A 19747-nucleotide genomic window follows, 5' to 3' on the forward strand; every position below is an offset into this window, starting at 1 on the left:
TCCTCAAGTCTGTTCTCTATGTCTGCGTCTCCACTGCCGCCCTGCAAATACGTTCATCAGTACCATCTTTCTAGACTCCATATGTGTGCATTAATATACAACATCTGTCTTTCTCTTCTGACTTAGTTCACTCTTCGACCCTACTTTCAAAAATGTGTATGAGGTGGCAGGAAGGGCAGACAGACACTTTCAGCTATAAAGATTTTATAAATACATGAACTATCAAGACTTACAAGAATAACTTGTACAAAAAACATATTTCCTGACACACACAATAATCATGGGATTTTTTTTAACTGTATAAAGCTTTTCTTCCTTAGGCTTTTAACTTATAAAATATCAGAGTTCTACTTTTTAACAAAAGATTAAGAAAGAGAGAAATCCTCTACAGTTACCCACCTGGTGCCTGAAAATTGAAAAACTAACCTAGACACTGGAGAAAAGGTTGAAGTCAAGGTGGGAGTTAACTACATCAGGCCTAGTTAACAAACCTGTGCATATACTTTCCAGTTTATATATTCCTTGTGATAAGGTATCTCATTCAGACACACAGGAAGTACACTAGGACAACTAAGAAATTTATTTTTAGATATACTAGAAGTGTCCCTTCTCCAGGGGATCTTCCTAACCCAGGGATTGAACCCAGGTCTCCTGCAATTTAGGCGGATTCTTTACCAGCTGAGCCACAAGGGAAGCCCAGATAGACTAGAATAATACTGCAAATATGATGCTTGGGTAAGTTATTAATATTTATTTAAACAATATCTGCTCCTGTCTTGCCATCTCTAAAATGCAAAGAATAACAGCACCTACTTCAAAAGATTTATTGGGTTGACCAAAAAGTTTACCCAGGTTTTTCGTAACACTGTAGAAAAAACCTCCAAACAAACTTCTTGGCAACCCAATACATGAGATGACATGTATATACTAAAGCTGGCACCAATTAACTACACCAACTAAGTAGCATCCTGACTGGCACTGAGATTTCGTCATTGGGATAAAACACACATGTATAGTACAGTCAATGTCTGATGAATGAATGAAAAAGAAAATTCCATTAAGAAAGTCTGAATAACAAGATGGTCACACAGATAAACTAGAAAATACAGGATCTAAACTTCTGGAACACTCATTCTGTCAAATCAGGCATAATTCAAGAATTTTATTCAAAAACACCAGTAACATGCTAGGCACTATGTTATACTCTGATGCCGTAAGAAAGGATGTATTCCATCTCAAGTAAAATAGAGAACTGAAAGAAGGTTCTCTATATTACAAAAAGGGTGTCTGTGTGTGTGTGTGTGTGTGTGTGTGTGTGTGTGTGTGTTCAGTCATGTCTGACTCTTGGTGACCCCTTGGGACCACAGCCCCCCAGGCTTCTCTGTCCATGGAATTTTCCAGGCAAAAATACTGGAGTGGGTTGTCATTTCCTACTCCAAAGGATCTTCCCTTACAAAGAGGTACCTAACCATGATTTGGATAGAAGAAGGAAGAGGAGTTTAAAAAGTCCTATTTTTTCACTAAATTGTCATCTATCCTACAAATCAGTATCACTACAGCAAGAGCAGACCAATCTACAGGGCACATTTTGTCTCCCCCTCTTAAAAAGATGCTGAAACATTAAGAAAGGTAATCTGGAGAGGGACTCGTGCTTGGGATGATGGAAATGTCCTGTATCTTGCTTTGTGTTGTGGTTACACAGTATATACAACTGCCAAAACTAAAAATACTAAACACTTAAGAACTATGTGTTTTATTTTATGCTAATTACTTTACCATTAAAATAAAATGCTCATTTAAAAAAAGTGCTCCTTATTTTTCTCACAGGAAAATGTATTTAAAAGGAGCATAACCAAGATAATGACTATAATCCCGTGCTATACCTTGTACCCTAGTTGCTTATCTATTGTGTACATAGTAGCTTGTATCTCAACCTCATACCCCTAATTTGCCCCATCTCCATTATTTTGTAATAATGCTTAATGGAGTACAATCTGTAAAAATACTGAATCACAGTGCTGAACACCTAAAACTAACACAATATTGTAAATTAACTATATTTCAACTAAAAAAAATTTTCAAAAGAGCGCAACCAAGTCTGTTCATTATAAAATGAACTACAGAATGATCTAATCTCATTCAAAACATTCCAAGCAAGACATTCTTTATTCAATGATAGGTGATGCAAAAGAAATTCTTGGAGATCACGGACTACTAGAATCTCTCAGATTCTCATTTGCTGCGGAATCTAGGAATGGACTGACACATTTCAGCTGCATTTCACCTGTTGTTCAACTTTATGTTTGAGAATGTCAGTGGAAATTTTGTTTGTTTCACTGCTCTTCTTGGGTATACTTGGAGGAAAACGTCTTGTGAGAAAAACAGGAGTAGAAATAGTTTTCAAGTAGAAATCCAAAACCCAGCTTCCAGCTCTAGGGCTAAAGGCTGCATGGCAACACTGAACAAGTCCCTTAAATATTCTGTTAATCTCCTATCCTATCTCCTGATAGTCTCCTATCATAGGACCCTCATAAAGATAAAACGTAGCTATTTGTGAAAGAACTTTGCCAAGTCAAAGCAGTTTATTATTCTAAAGTGATTTAGCGGTATAATACTGCAGTCGAACCCTAAATTTAACCCTGACATTGTAAGTTCTCAGGGGACATCCCATGCACATCTCATTTGAACTAGAATGGAATGTTCAAGGGACAGAAACTGGTAGGTTACGCCTACTCCAAAAAAAGGGGGTAGGAAGGCAAAGTCTCCTCCACTTCTAAACTTCCAGAAGTCTAGATTTCTGGGAATTGATCTTCGAAAACACCTGGTACAATCTTGCAAATTTAAAAAGGAAAATGAGGAAATAATGCCTATAGTAAGATAGATTCTTCTGTAATCCTCGTCTTGTCAACAGTCAACGAAGAAATGAATTGCTCCGGGCGTACAGAAAGCTTTCCTTCTACATTATTGTGATGTAGTAGACAAGCAATCAGCAAGCATTGACTGTATTCCTTCGAAAATCTTTAGCACACACTTCCACGCCTTCCTTAAACTGCGTCCATCCCAGGAACGAAAAGAGAGCAAGGCCTAAAGGTCTTCAGATCATCCATCACAACTCCCTCCCCCTTCCATTCCAGGTCCAGCGGCCCCCGGCCATCACACCCTTTCCGGATCTCCCATCCCCAGGTGGCCAGCCTCACCAGCTGTTCCCGGCGGCTGGAGCTCCGATCGGTTGGCGCCCGGCGGCCCCGAACATTAACGACACCCAAGAGCCTGGCCTCGAGGCTCAGGCCCGAGAACAGACTCCAACTACCGCACCACCAGCGACTTCCCAGTAGCAGTTCAGCATTTTGAGCTGAGCTTCCGGAAGCCGACAGCAAGCGGAAACCGGAAGCTGGGAGCAACCATTAGTTCTCCTCCCCCCCTCCACTGCTTCTTTCTCTGAAAATCTCCTCTTTATTGCTCATAGAAGGGAGAGGGGTCAATAATTTGAAATCTTTAATAAGCAAAGTTTCTTAGTTTTTCTTTCTGCTGTTCCGGAAGCTGAAAGAGTGTGTGTTTGGGGGGAAATGTGAAGTCAACGAAAGTTGAATCCCCGGGATCGGTGGAATGGTTTAGCCCGGTTGCCTAGGAAACCGAGAGTAACTCCGGAGGTGCAGCGGGCGAGCCGAGGCTATGGCCACGTTAGCCAGGCTGCAAGCCCGGTCGAAGAGTTTAGCCCAGCAGTACTACTACCGGAACAGGTAGGGCATCAATTAGGGGAGCGCGAAAAGGCCTGGCTTCACCCCCAGCCGGTTACTACTCAGCCCGAACGTCCTGTGAATTCTTTGCTTGACTCACTGAGTGCCACTCACCTCTCTTCCTCGTTGGTAGACCGCAAACAGAATCGCGAATTTAGAAGTAGTGTTGGCATACAGGGGGATTCCCGATGCAGGGGGACCATGGTTATCATCTGGAGATAATTTAAGTAAAATTCCAGTAGAAAAAGTGTTTTCCTTTGACATCGTCACGCCACAATGGGATGAAACCTGTGTCCTCTTATGGAAAGTTTGATGGCCTCACTGGGCTCACCCTGTCTCCGTAGCTGGGTGAGCTCGGAGTGTCCCCCATCTACCTCCATTATGTCACGAATGTCGCTGAACGCAACTGTTCTGTGACTCACTTGTCTTCCCAGAGTGGCAGTATGTGAACTATTCTGACAGGATAATCAATACCAATTTGTTAAGAGGGCTGAAGAAGACACTGTCGGCCCTATCCATCTCTCTACACCTAAACATCTTACAAAAGGTTCATTTGAACAATGGTCTTCGGGAAGCAATGCCTCAGGACATTTTCTAAGCTAAGAGAAATTCCAAAATGGTGAAAAGGACATTGGTAGAATATAGTGACATACCAGACCAATGGAAAATATGCCAAGAAGACAATCTTGCTGAGCGGTTCTTAAATTCTAACATTTATCTCACCTACTACATTCTTGTGCTTCCCATGAGGCTCAGCTGGCAAAGAATCCACCTGCAATGCGGGAGACCTGGGTTCGATCCCTGGGGTCACAGAGTCGGACCGACTGATGGACTTTCACTTTCTTTCAGTACGTTCTTAGAGTACCCTGTGCCTCTTTCACAGCACTTATCACAATTTAATTTTGCATTCTGGTTGAGATAATATATGAGGAATATAAATATTATCCCTTTTTAAAGTAGAAGTGGTGGTTTTGCTTATCATTGTTTTTGCCTCCAGTGTCTGTTTTAGTTTCTGACACCTAATTTTGCTGCACAAATATTATTTGTCTAATGATTCAATAAATAAATCTTTCACTCAGTCATTGGTCCTGGTTTACCTAAATGTACTAAAAAGAGCTAAACATAGAAATTTTGTATTATCTGTAATAGGTAAATTTTGTTGAAGGTATGTATGACATATGTATGTATGTATGTATGTTAAAGGTATGTATGAAGATATGTATGACATACACATCTAAAAAAAATAAATTTCATCCCTCTGATGTTCACAATCTAATGTGGAATATAGACAATTAAAAGATAAATACAATAGAGTAAGTGTAAACAGGGAGGGAAATGACTACCATTTTTTTAAGCACTGATTATACACTGGGCATTGCACTAGGAACTTTTCTGTATAATAATCATTTGGTTTTCACAGATTTACAAGTTAACATATTAATCTGTATTTTTAGAGCTTGAGAAGAGTGTTCTAGAAAAGCCTGGTGAAGTGTCACAGAACTGCAAGCAGACATAACTTTTTCTGCAGATTTCAGTGTTAATCCTTGTCCCTGTCTCATGGCTTTTAACAATATGTACATTTTCCCGAAACTGGAGGTTGCCTGGGTAAAAAACTAGGGCTGTACAAAGGCCATGAAAAGAATAGGCTGACTTTTCTTCTATTTGATTTATTATTAATATTTTCAGTATGAATGAAAGTCTTTAAAGAAGGTGAAATTCCCAAGTTTGCCTAGTTAAAAAAAAAACCAAGGTATTGAATAGCATAGGAGAAAAACACATATAAAATGTTAACATATGAGAAAATCAACAGGTAATTTTCTTAAGAAATTGTTCTCTTTTCCCATATGTTATTGACCAGATCAGTTCTTTGCAAACTTCTGTGTACATCAGAATCACCCAAGGGTCTTGGTAAAATGCAGACTCTGATCCTGCGGGTCTCAGTTTTTTCCAGCATGTCTGCATTTCTTGCATAGGTTCCTATCAGGCCCCATTTTGCATGAAAAGGGAGACATTGTAAAAAAAAAAAATGGTATATGAGCCTATTATTTAATTCATAAACATATGTACAAGTTGTATATTTATTCCTTCTTTATACCAGGCAAGGAAAATGAGATTCAGACAAATTAGTAACTTGTATGAGGTCATACAGCTAAGTCTCAAAACCAAAACCCCAACTCTTAAGGCCTGTGATCTTCACTACCACCCTAGCCAAGATTGTTTTCGCACCACACTGGTTTTGTTGAATTAAGGGGCAAGAAGCACCAAGATCTGGAAGTCCGAATGGCCTAAGCACATGGTTGGCCAAATCTATTATCATATAGGCAACAGAGCGGGAGGAAACCATTTGAATTCTTGGCTTGTTTTAATGTCTTCAATCTCTGTTGGTAATAAGACAGTGGAAAAAGTGGTTAACAGATGGCACCAGATTGCCTCTTAAATTGAAACACGACTTGGTTGGGAAAAATAAACTATGACTAAGTGCTTAGATTAGCACCTAAATCCTCCAGTCCCCTGAGGAAGAGACAAGCTCCTCTGCCTAACAGAGGGGAAAGATTTGAAACTCCAAGAAGTGACATGTATGGTGTGTGCTAAGTTGCTTCAGTCATGTCTGACTGTGCAACTCGATGGGCTGTGCCCACCAGGCTCCTCTGTCCATGGGATTCTCCAGGCAAGAATACTGGAGTGGGTTGCCATGCCCTCCTCCAGGGATCTTCCCCCACCCAGGGATCAAACTGTGTCTTTTGTATTTCCTGCATTGGTAGGCGGATTCTTTACCACTAACGCTACCTGGGAGAAGTATGGTAGTGGCTAATACAATGAGAAAGCTAAGGGTATGGATAGATTTGTGCAATATCAGACCCACCCATGCCCTCTGGGAAGTTGCTCTACAAGAAACGTTTTGTGGGTGTTCATATTTGGTGGTCTACTCATCAAAGAGGCTGAAAAGCCTGTCTAGGATGTTACAGGGCAGCACGAAGATAATACCCAGTTGTTATATGTCTAAGAATTGGCCTTTTTTTTTTTTTTTCAACTTTCACTATTACTTCCTAGTTTCATTTCTAGTCTTCCAAACTATTGAGATTTCTTTGTGACTTATTGATCATTTATACTGTCCTATTTGTGGAAAGAAGAGTTTGGGATATGTTCATTAATCATTGTTCATTTCCCCCATTTCCTTATTTAATGTGTCAAATACTAAAAGGAATGAGTTCAAAATGTCCCTTTTCCACTGAATTCCACTGAGTTTCCACTGCGTGGTATCTTTTTATGTCATGTTATTTAGATTATATATGTATTCTAGTGCATATCTCTTCATTATTAGGCCTGTAATTTTTTTTTTGGATGTGCAAAATGTTACACCTTTGAATCCCACTTAAAGTTGTTAAAAATTATTTTTATTATTTCTTTAAGCAAATTTAATGCAGTAGCATAAAACTTGTAACATTAATATTGAGCCTCCTTTATCAGATACAAGTTAATCATATTGTTTTGTGTATTTCTCTTCACAAGCAGCACTTTGTAAGGCTTTAAATAATTAGAATCCAGGAAGTTTGTGATGGATGAAGTTAATTTCTTTTTTAATTTAATTTTTCATTTTATGTTGGAGTATAGTTGATTTAGAATGTTGTGTTAGTTTCAAGTGTACAGCGAAGTGATTCGGCTACACATATACATACATATTGATATAAAGCCATCACCCTATGTTAAGCTACTTTGTAATTCTTGTCCTTCTCTGTCATGACTTTTCATGTATAAGCTATGTTTTACTTTATTTTAGATTTTAACATTGTTCAGAAGAAACTTATTTTTTAACATTAACATTTCTTATAAGGACTTAGTGTACTCTACTTAGATTCTCAGTTCTGTGTTTATGAATTCAGTATTCACTGATTAATTAAATACTGACAGAGCACCTACTGTGTGCTAAGGACTGTTCCAGGTAGGGAGGATATAGCAGTGAACAAAAAAGTCATGAGGCGAACAGAACATAAACTCACTTACATATGGTATTTTGTCTTAGGATGATTATAACAGCAAATAACAAAGCAGGGTGGGCAAAGAGTGAACTAAATATCACTCTATTTAGAGTGAGCTGATGAGGCTCCTCTGATCAGGAGATATTTGAGCAGAGTCCTAATAAAAGTGGATGAGCAGGCCTGCTAGGTAGAGATCTAAAAGATCTTACAGCCTTAGGAGTTATAAGAGTCAGTGCTATAGCCCTGTTGTCAGAAGCCTGCATATATGTGTTGCTAAACAGTGTTGGAGGCCAGGTCATTTGGGGCTTTTAAGCCATAGTAAAGATACTGGATTCTACCCTGATTAAGGTAGGAGGTCATTGGGGATTTTCGATAGAGGAGTGACTTGATCTTACTCTGTCGATAAAGAAAACTTGGACTTATTTTTAAATTGGATAAAGCATTTTGATCTTTTTTTTTTTTTTTTCTGCTTTCCTTCTCCAATTGCATCATTTAACTCTTTGTGACGTCTTTTGCTTGTTATGAAAATTTCAGTCGAATTTGCTTATATATAAAAAAATAACATTTGAAATAGTTTGACACTGTATATGGGCTTCCCTAGCGGCTGAGACAGTGAAAGAATCTGCCTGCAATGCAGGAGACCCGGGTTTGATCTCTGCGTCAGGAAGATCCCCTGGAGAAGGGAATGGCTACCCACTCTAGTATATAGTTTTCTAAGGATATATAAGCAGAAATTAACCTAATAGATGTAAAAATATTAATTAATTAATGTCAAATATATTAATTAATTTAGCTGTAGGGAAAAGTGTGTGTAGGGGAATATAGAGAAAGCAGGTGCTCGGGAAAAGGGCTGGAAGTTTGGTGGAGACACTGTAGTGACCAAGGGGTCAACTGTCAGATTTCCAGGTCTCTCACCCTCTTAAATGGGGTATGGGGAGTGCATGAGGCTAGAGAGGAGAGAGGAAAAAGAGGAATAAATGGGATTGAATATATGCTATGTGCTGAGAACTCTGTAAAATATTTTTGCAAATATTATGTTGATTTTCACAATAATCATATGAAGTGATTTTACTTTTCCTACTTTACAGTGGAGGAAAATGAAATCTTTAAAGTGTAAATTATTTGTTCAGTAGGAACAAAGATCTAATAAAGTCTGATCTATCTCAGTCCAAAGTTATACTTGGATTGCTTATTGTTTAGTCGCTCAGTTGTGTCCAACTCTTTTGTGGCCCCATGGATTGTAGCCTGCCAGGGTCCTCTGTCCATGGAATTTCCCAGGCAAGAACGCTAGAGTGGGTTGCCATTTTCTTCTCCAGGGGATATTCCCAACCCAGGAATTGAACTCATGTCTCCTGCATTGCAGGCAGATTCTTTACTGTTGAGCCATCAGGGAAGCCATGCTTGGAGTATGGGGATTTTAAATCAAGTCCCAGCATGGAAATAAGTACATCAAATACATAAGGTCTAACCTGCCTTTCTCAGGTCAGTTTGAGGAAATCGGCAAACACCTAGTATGGCAAGTACTCTCCAGTACAAGACCAGTGATTAAAGTGGACTTCATTACTTTGTGTCAACCTAAAGTATAACGTTCTTTAAGTTGGCCTGATTCTGGAATCCTTCCTTCCCATGAACTTAATTTGTTTCTAACTGCAACATAGTCAAAGGTTCCTGACTGCCTTCTTAGTCTAATTACTTGGTTTGGTGTCCTTTTCTTTGGACAGTCATCTTGGTCCTAGTAACCTAAATGGATAATAGCTTAATCAGATAGACATGAGTTCCTTCCTCTGATTCTAATTAATTGCTGGTTGTTTCTGTTCAGTTATACTCTATTCTAACCAGTGACATTTAGCAAGGCTTCTGCCAAGTATGCAAGGATGATTTATGCCAGAATGCAGGAAGAGTTAAAATCCTAATTCTCTGTCACTTTAGACTTAAACTTCAGCTCTTAAATTTATGTTCTTCCTTACTTAAACACTTTCAATATCAGTTTTCTCATCTCTGAAAGAGACAATAATACCTATTGACATGTCAGCTAAGAAGACTAAATAATTGTTTGGCAGATTTGGTAACACCCAGTAAACTCATAATATTATAGGCAGTCACAACCGGAGGGCAAAGGGTAAAATGATCTACTCAGGATATATGATCAAAGGATCATATGATCTAAGATCAAAGTAGATCAAAGGATATATGATCTACTCAGTGGGTATAAAAAAGGCAGTTGATAGATTTAGTGTCTATTTCTGAGTATTTGTCCTTTCTTTATAAAAATTCTTAACATTTTGATATATGCATTTAATGAAGTACATAAACTATAAGTGTTTTGCTCAATAACTTTTACATATATGTATATCTGTGTAACCATCACTCAGATAAAGTTCTTAAGTGTTTAGAAAATGTTTGTAAATGAGAAATAAAAGGAAATGTACTTAGTAATAAAGAATATGTTTCTAAAACCAATAGCCAATATCCTGTGTATTGATGAAATACAATATAGATTTCATTCAAAAGCAAGAGAAAAATGCATATTGATTCTACTATTTGGAACTATTTTTTCTGGAAATATAGTCAATACTGTAATAAAAGAAAAAATGAGTAAGTATTAAAAGGGAAGGAATAAAAGTTAGTTATGGATCATGAAATTGTAAAGCTGAGAAGATGTAAAATAATCTGCTAAAAAAAATCTTGTAAATAAGATGAATTTGGTAAATTGTCAGATTAGAAAGCAAAGTTTTAAAAAAATCAGAAATTTGTCTTAGTACCAGCAGTAACTAAATGGACTTAATATCAGACTAAAATGTTTCAAATAGAAAATCAGTGAATTTGAAGATATGCCAAATATATATTGCTGGGTAGAATGTTCTGTAAATGTCAATTAGATCAGGTTGGCTGATAAATGTTCATGTTTTGACAACTGTCTTACCAATTATTCAGAGAGACATGTTGCAATTCCCCACTATAATTTCCAACCTAAATTTGTCTATTTCTCCTTTTAGTTTTGTCACATTTTACTTCATGTATTTTAAAGTTTTATTATTAGTTGCATATGCCTTTAAAAATATCAAATCTGCTTGATAAATTAACATTTTTATCACTATAAGATGGTTCTCCTTATACATGATAATTTTCCTTATTCTTAAGTCTACTTTAAATGTTAAAAATATATTTTAAACTATGAAAAGTATTTGAAGAATTTAAAACATTATTGAGATGCCTTTTTTTGTGTGTGTGTGTGTATATACAATCTCAAACTTAAAGTTGCAATATGATACAGAGAGACTTCTTACAAAAACTAAATAGGGCAGAAAGTGAAGAAGAACTAAAGAGCCTCTTAATGAAAGTGAAAGAGGAGAGTGAAAAAGGTGACTTAAAACTCAACATTCAGAAAACTAAGATCATGGCATCTGGTCCCATCGCTTCATGGCAAATAGATGGGGAAATAGTGGAAACAGTGACAGACTTTATTTTGGGGGGCTCCAAAATCACTGCAGATGGTGACTGCAGCCATGAAATTAAAAGATGCTTGCTCCTTGGAAGAAAAGCTATGACCAACCTAGACAGCATATTAAAAAAGCAGAGACATTACTTTGCCAACAAAGGTCTGTCTAGTGAAAGCTGTGGTTTTTCCAGTAGTCATGTATGGATGTGAGAGTTGGACCATAAAGAAATCTGAGCGCCAAAGAATTGGTGCTTTTGAACTGTGGTGTTGGAGAAGACTCTTGAGAGTTCCTTGGACTGCAAGGAGATCCAGCCAGTCCATCCTAAAGTCGTGAATTTTCATTGGAAGGACTGATGCTAAAGCTCCAGGACTTCGGCCACCTGATGCGAAGAACTGACTCATTTGAAAAGACCCTGATGCTGGAAAGATTGAAGGCAGGAGGAGAAGGGGACGACAGAGGATGAGATGGCTGGATGGCATCACCGACTCAATGGACATGAGTTTGAGTAAACTCCAGGAGCTGGCGATGGACAGGGAAGCCTGGTGTGCTGCAGTCCATGGGGTCACAAAGAGTCAGAGACGACTGAGCGACTGAACTGAACTGACTGAAATCAGGGTAGGTTGCAATCTGATGGCCCATTGCCTTCCAAATTCTTTTTCCACATAAGGACATATAATCGCAGTGCTACCATCAAAATCAAGAAATTAACATTTGTACACTTCTACCGTTCAATCTTCAGACTGCATTCAAGCTTTGCCAATTGTCCCAATAATGTTATTTATAGCAAAAAATCTTGTTTTGCCTCTTTAGTTATCTTTAATATGGAATATTTTCTCAGTTTTTCTTCAGTTTTCACGACCTTGCCACCTGTGAAGATCACAGGTCAGTTATTTTGTGGCATTTCCCTCAGTTTAGGTTTGTCTAATTTTTCCTGCAATAGATTCAGGGTATGTACCTATGTCAGAAATATCACAGAAGTGATGCTATAGTCTTCTCAGTACATCTACCAGATTCTGTATCATTTTGATTCATCCAGTTACTGATGGAGTACATTTGGATAATGTCATTAAGATTTTGTCTGCTAGGCTTCTCCACTGTGACATTCTTTCTTTATTTTTTGGTAGTAGGTAGTTTTTAAAAGCAATTGGCTTGAGGCTATACATGTATTCTGTTCCTCTTCTAACTTTCAATTTACTTATTTTCTTATTTATTATATCATTATGGACTCATGTGTTCCTATTTTAATCCATGGGTTAGACCCCATTACCCTCACCTGTCTTTATGCTAGCATTATCCCAGATTTGTCTGATGGGGAGAAGCCACTTCCTTTTGTGTCCTGATCATGGTAATATTCTCCTGCTTTCTGACGCACAAAAAACGTCGAGGTTAAGCTTTTACTTTTCCTGTCCCAACCCTGGGGCTATCTCATTTCTTCCAGGACCTCTTGTTCTCTTAGCAGATGCCTGTGTCGCCGGGTGTTGCTGCTCTCAGGCCTGTCAAATGGACAGAGCAAGAAAATATGTGTATGTGTGCATTGGCACAGAGTTTACGTCTGTACTTTATCTAGATATCTAGCTGTTGATCGATCTACCCATTAATCCATCCACGTGGCTATTGAAATCCATGAGTTTATGTTAACAATTCTGTTTCATCCAGCACTACAGAGTTCGTTCTAGTATTTTCCCCCTTTTCTAACTGAGAAGCCTGGCTTGTTATTTTTAATATATTCACTTATTTGAACAATCCCTCTGTGTATAATCACACTCCTGCCACCGTGACTCCTTTCTCTTGTAGGGATACCACCTTTAACTCTGTGTGAGGGCTTCTTCTCTGGGCTGAACTGCCAGTTCCCAACTAGCTCAGATAACTTTTCATCACTCTTGGTTTCTGATTCTCTGCGCTGGCGCCCTTCCGCGTGTACTCCGCTTTCACCGTTCTTCAACACCCTAAAGCCATGCCTCTTCTCCATGGAAACACTCTCCTTGCTCAGATGGGACATCATACCCCAGGCTGCCCCTCCGTGTGGATGCCCACTGTACCCCACACAGGCTCTGGTACCCCATGCTGAGCCATGGGGTCCTCCCCTTCCCCCCACCCCACCACACAAAGATCTTTGCTTTCCTTTCCCACTGTTGATTTCTTCAGTGAAGTGAGAAGGAGGAGGAAGAAAAGTAAATATAAAATATTTTAAAAGTACACTAGCAGTATAAATCTACATGACAAGCCATGATAATTTCTACTTAATGATCTAGTGCTAGACACGCCTGACAGTCCAGTTATTAGAACTCCCACTGCTTCCACTACAGGGGGCTTCGAATTTGATCCCTGATTGGGAAATTAAGATCCTGCATGCCATGCAGCTGGAAAAAAATAATTGCTTATGTATTAGCAACCCCTGGTTCATTGGACTGTGAGGTAATAATAGTAACAAGAGCTATAATGAAAACTATTAATGAAAGTGAAAAGAATCTGCCTATAATGCGGGAGACCTAGGTTCAATCCCTGGGTCAGGAAGATCCTCTGGAGAAGGGAATGGTTACCCTCTCCAGTATACTTGCGTGGAGAATTCCATGGACAGAGGGGCCTGATGGATTACAGTCCATGGGATCACAAAGAGTCGGACACGACTGAGTGACTAACTCTTAAACACACTGCCTGGCAGTCCAGTTGTTAGGACTCTGAGTTTCCACTGCTTTCACTGTGGGGGGAGAGGGGGGACGCAATTTCAATCCTCCCTGGTTGGGGAACTAAGATCCTGTATGCCATGCAGTCATAAAAAAAATAATAATGCTAATGTGTTTACAACCTATGATTCATTGAACTTGTACCTTCTAAAATGTTCTATTTCTCATCATTCAGTAGTAACTGACCTTTTACTAGAAACATAGGTAATAATCAGAATCCAAAGTAGAAAACAAGCATAATTCTTGCATTTAAGGAGTTTGAAATCCTTAAGGCCTAATAGTGAAGTGATATGGAAAAAATAATCATTTTGCACATCAATATGTCTTATAACCATGCCATGCCTTGCCTGCTGCTCAGTCATCTGAGATTCTTTGTGACCCCATGGACTGTAGCCTGCCAGGCTGCTCTGTCTGTGGGCTTTTCTAGGCAAGAATACTGGAGTGGGTTGACAGCTAATATTGGAATTTTATTCCTAATGTCTAAAATAGCTACAAGTTAAATGACAATAAGAAGCAAAGGGTATTGGGTTTTTAGTCTAGCATTTATTCAATAGCTAAGGTTAGACTAAGCACAGTATTTTGATGTGTAAAATGCAGATTTTTTTGCATGTTAAGGAAAAATATTTAATCACACATTTTTTTCATTTTTTAATTATTGTCAGTTATTTTCTGGCCACTAATGATATATATGCACATAGTGTTACACAGGGTTATAATACTTATTTCTAGTTGATGATGAAGTGACTGGAAACTTCCAGCTTTTTCTCAGTGTTTTATTAGGTTCCTGGTAATACTTTTGGTCTTTCATCATTATTAATTCATTTAGTATTCATTGTGATAATACTGATCATAATAAATTTATTTCAAATTCATGTAGATGTCATATTTTATTCACAGCTATAGGATTTTCATTGTAATTTGGAACTAATTAATATACCATTAAAATAAAGTGTTTCCCACATTTTTCATTTTAAACATAAAATGTCTAGCAGTTCATGACATATTGTATGAGTATGCAGCATCCCAGTGGTAACCCAAGTATCTGTAAATTTCATTTTTAAGCACTTAAAAAATGGCAACAGAAAAATGTGCATAGAAGTCAAATTTCAGCCCATAACTTAAAATTTAGCACTAAGCTAACTACTAGTTATTTAAAAACATTTCCCTTTAATTTAATGTATAGTTTTTATTAGTATATATATACTTTTAATTAAATGGCTGTTTAAAAAACCCAGAGATTTTTAATAACTGCAAAAAGAAATTATTTAATCTTCCTTTTGACTAAGTATTGTATGTTAACATTATTACTGGGAGAGTTTAAAAAGCATAAACTCAAGACAGATAATGTGATTGCTTATCTTGTGTGATAATTACACATAAGGGGTAAGCTCAAACTAATATATTAGTTGAAAAAAGTATTAGGCATATCTGTATACCCTATACTTTTTCTCTCTCCTTTGTAAAGGTGGTCAGCTGTTTATTGCTGGTGAAGGAGAGAATAATGTTTTCATTAATTTAAATGGAGTACAGTTGACCTTTGAACTACTTGGGTTTGAACTACCAAAGTCCACTTATATTCAGATACCTTTTCCAACAAATGTGTTCTATAATAATGCACAATCCCCAATTGTTTGAATGCTGGGAATGATTGAAGGTGGGAGGAGAAGGGGACGACAGAGGATGAGATGGTTGGATGGCATCACCGACTGAAAGGACATGAGTTTGAGCAAGTTCCAGGAGTTGGTGATGGACAGGGAAGTTTGGCGTACTGCAGTCCATGGGGTCACAAAGAGGTGGACACGACTGAGCGACTGAACTGAACTGAACTGATGCATATAGAACTGCGGGTGTTTGGGCTGATGTAAGATTATGCATAGGATTTTTGACTGAGTGGGGTGTTGGTGCCCTGAACAGCCTCATTATGAAGGGTCAACCAGGTCTACTACAGGCATTTTAAATATTAAGGGTACAGAATCTGGAAAAATGGTACTGATAAACCTATTTGCAGAGCAGGAATAGAGACGCACATGTAGAGAACAGACTTGTGGACATGGAAGGAGAGGGTGGGGTGAATTGAGAGAATAGTATTGACGTATATACACTACCATCTACAAAATAAATAGCTAGTGAGTAGCCACTATATAGCATAGGGAGCTCAACTTGCTGCTCTGTGATGACTTAGAAGGGTGGTATTGGGGGGTGGGCTGGGAGGGGAGCTCTAGAGGGTGGGGATATATGTATACATATAGCTGACTCATATTGTCATATAGCAGAAATGAGCACAACAATGTAAAGCAGTTATATTCCAATAAAAAATTTTAATGATGAAAAGGGTTAAATAACCATGAAAAACCATTTTATCTATTATCATGAATTTGACTTTATATCAGCCTTTTTGAATAAATGTTTCTTTCCTTATCTTCTTTACCCTCTATCTTCTTTGAATTGCCTTCTCTACTAGACATTGTGTTACTTTATCTTCTCTATTTTTGCCCTAAATGACATTTTTATTTCCTGTACTAGAATAGAATATTGACTAGGATGAAAATGTTGAAAGAAAAATGAAAGATTCCTTCTAACCCTGAAACCCCATGAAATAGTGGCCTTGTTTTCATGACTGATTCATGGCATTTGACACTGTTTAATCATGGTCTCCCTTCCTGATGCTCTTCCAGTAACTTCTAGGGAACTGCAAAATACTTACGTCTTTTATTTGGGCCTTATGTTTTTTCCTGTTATTTGACATCTTTCACTATATTTTTGAACCAAAGACTGTTACATTTTGGAGATGTGTGTTGCCAAGGCCTCAGTGATGATATTCAGGGAATCTAATATCCCTTTGTATTGTACACAGAACTCTGAAAACTAGTTAAGAACTTTGCCTTCTGCCTTGACTTCAGCTATTACTTCTCTTCCTTCCTTCCTTCTTTTTTTCCTTTCTATATCCTCCCACAGACATTAGTTTAGCTTCTCCTGTGAATCAGATACTTTAGTATATGTTGGGATAGAGATAAAATAAAAGGTGAGCCTTACTCTCAAGAAGATAACTATTTCAGAGTACTATAAAGATGCATCCCTTTGGAAGTTGTAGTTGCAAAAGGAGGGCATGGCAACCCACTCCAGTATTCTTGCCTGGAGAATCCCATGGACAGAGGACCCTATGTGGTCCATTGTGTTGCGAAGAGTTGAGCACATCTGAAGTGACTTAGCATGCAAAATAAGAAAGTCTACCTCAAATACAACAGTAGAGATACTTTTCATCAGCCACCATAAATAGTAAGGGGAGCATGATATTACAAAATTAAATGACAGTTTTCCAGCAGCCAAATCCAAAAGCATGGAATATTACAATTTAAACATAATAAGGATTTAAAATGAGTGTTATGAAGAAATTCAGTGGGCTACAAGAAAACTCAGAAAGGCAATATAATAGGCAATAATACTAAAAGTGTGAGAGATGTTAAATCCCCACTATTAGCAATGGATAGATTGTCCAGAGAGAGAATCAACAAGGCAATGTTGGAATTGAATAACACTTTATAAGGAATGAATTTATTAGACATATATTGAACATCCATCCAACAGCAATGGAATGCACATTCTTCTCAAGGGTACATGGAATCTTCTCCAAGATAGATCATATAATAGGCCACCAAAAAAAAAGAAACTTAGCAAATTTAGAAGATTGAAATCATATCTATCCCCTCTGACCACAATAGTATAAAGCTAGAAATCAACAAGAGAAAAGTGAGAAGAACTGCAAATATGTGAAAACTAAACAACATATTTCTAGATAACCGTTGGATCAAAAGAAAACTCAAAAGGGAAATAAAAAATTGTCTCAAATGAAAACTAAAACACAATATAACAAGTAGTGTGGGATTCAGCAAAAGTAGTTCTGAGAGGAAAGTTTATAGCAATAAATATATATATTAAGAAATTTCATCTCAATTGAGTAACCAAACTTTACTTCTCAAGGAGCTAGAAAAAGAACAAATTAAGTTCAAAGTTAGCAGAAAGAAGGAAATAAGGATCAGAATGGAAATAAATGAACTAGAAACCATAAACACAATAAAAAACATCAACAAAATCAAGAGCTGATTCTTCAAAAAAGATTAGCAAAATTGACAAACCAAGACAAAAAGGGGACTCAAATAAATTTAGAAATGAAAGAAGAGATATTACAACTGAAGCTACAGAAATACATAGACTCCAAAGAGACTACTATTGAACATCTATACCCAAAATTATATAACCTAGAAGAAATGGATACATTTCTACAAGCAAGCAACCTACCAAGATTAAATTAGAAAGAAAAAAAAAAAAAAGCAAATCTGAACAGACAATAACGAGTAAAGAGATTGAATTGGTAATTTTAAAACTCCTAACAGAAAACTCCAGGATCAGATGGCATCACCTGAGAATTCTACCTAACATTTAAAGAAAGTATGAATACCAATACTTCTCAAATTTTTCCAAAATCTTGAAGAACATGTTCAAACTCATTTTGCAAGCATTATTTTGATACCAAGACTAGATAAGGATACAACAAGAAAAGAAAACTGTAGACCACTACCCTTCATGAACATAGATGAAAAAATTCTCAACAAAATATTAGTTAACGGAATTCAAGAACACTTTGGACAGTATGACCAAGTGGGATTTATCACTGGGATGCAAGGACTGTTTGATATATGCAAATTAGTAAATATAATATATCATCACATCAATAAAATGAAAGACAAAAGTTGTATGGTCATCTCAATGAATTCAGAAAAAGCATTTGACAGAATACAACATCTTTTGATGATAAAAACCATTAACGGACTGAGTATAGAAAGAATATACCTTAAAAGAATATAGGCCATGCATGACAAACCCAGTTAACATTATTCTTAATGTAGAGAAATTGAAAATGTTTCCTCTAAGATCAAGATCAAGGAAATGATCTTACCACTCCTACTCAGTATAGTACTGGAAGTTCTAGCTAGAGTAATTAGGCAAGACAAAGAAATAAAGACATCCAAATTGGAAAGGAAGAAGTAAAACTGTCATTATTTGCTGATGATAGAAATGGCATGAACCTAACAGAAGCAGAAGATATTACGAAGAGGTGGCAAGAACAGACAGAAGAACTATACAAAATGATCTTACTGACCCAGATAACCATGGTGGTTTGATCACTCACCTAGAACCAGACATCATGGAAGTCAAGTGGGCCCTAGGAAGTGTCACTATGAACAAAGCTAGTGGAGGTGATGTAATTCCAGCTGAGCTATTTCAAACCCTGAAAGATGATGCTGTGAAAGTGCTGCACTCAGTATGCCAGCAAATTTGAAAAACTCAGCAGTGGCCACAGGACTGGAAAAATCAGTTTTCATTCCAATCCCAAAGAAAGGCAATGCCAAAGAATGCTCAAACTTCTGTAAAATTGCACTAATTTCACAGGCGAGCAAAGTAATGCTGAAAATTCTCCAGCTAGGTTACAACAGTACATGAACTGTGAACTTCCAGATGTTCAAGCTGAATTTAGAAAAGGGAGACGAACCAGAGAACAAACTGCCAACACCAACTGGATCATAGGAAAAGCAAGAGAATTCCAGAAAAACGTCTACTTCTGCTTCATTAACTATGGTAAAGTCTTTGTGTGGATCACAACAAACTGTGGAAAATTCTTAAAGAGATGGGACTACCAGGTCACCTTACCTGCCTCCTGTGAAGCCTGTATGCAGTTTAAAAATCAATAGAACCAAACATGGAACAACTGACTGATTCCAGATTAGGAAAGGAGTACGTCAAGGCTGTATATTGTCATCCTGCTTATTTAACTTATATGCAGAGTATATCATGCAAAATGCTGGGCTGGATGAAGCACAAGCTGGAATCAAGATTGCCAGAAGACAGCAATC

At 37.5% G+C, this 19747-nt stretch overlaps 2 protein-coding genes across 10 annotated transcripts in view; one reads left to right on the top strand and one right to left on the bottom strand.

Moving 5' to 3' along the window:
- GPATCH2 (G-patch domain containing 2) overlaps nucleotides 1–3361 on the bottom strand; it is a 191502-nt gene extending 188141 nt beyond the window's left edge. For all 7 annotated transcript variants that reach the window (XR_009695754.1, XR_009695755.1, XR_009695756.1 and 4 more), the window contains exon 1: nucleotides 3198–3361. Coding sequence is in view for 4 of the 7 variants with exons in the window: in XM_061160038.1 (XP_061016021.1) it covers nucleotides 3198–3253 (56 nt within the window). In the remaining 3 variants the exon portion in view is untranslated. The remainder of the gene's footprint in view (nucleotides 1–3197) is intronic.
- Nucleotides 3362–3626: 265 nt separating this feature from the next.
- Nucleotides 3627–19747, top strand: part of SPATA17 (spermatogenesis associated 17) — a 218614-nt gene continuing 202493 nt past the window's right edge. For all 3 annotated transcript variants that reach the window (XM_061160043.1, XM_061160042.1, XM_061160044.1), the window contains exon 1: nucleotides 3627–3740. In XM_061160043.1, the coding sequence (XP_061016026.1) occupies nucleotides 3673–3740 (68 nt within the window). In that variant the 5' untranslated portion in view covers nucleotides 3627–3672. The remainder of the gene's footprint in view (nucleotides 3741–19747) is intronic.

The sequence above is a fragment of the Dama dama genome, chromosome 14 (assembly GCF_033118175.1).
Source record: "Dama dama isolate Ldn47 chromosome 14, ASM3311817v1, whole genome shotgun sequence".
In the NCBI taxonomy this organism is placed as follows: Eukaryota; Metazoa; Chordata; class Mammalia; order Artiodactyla; family Cervidae; genus Dama; species Dama dama.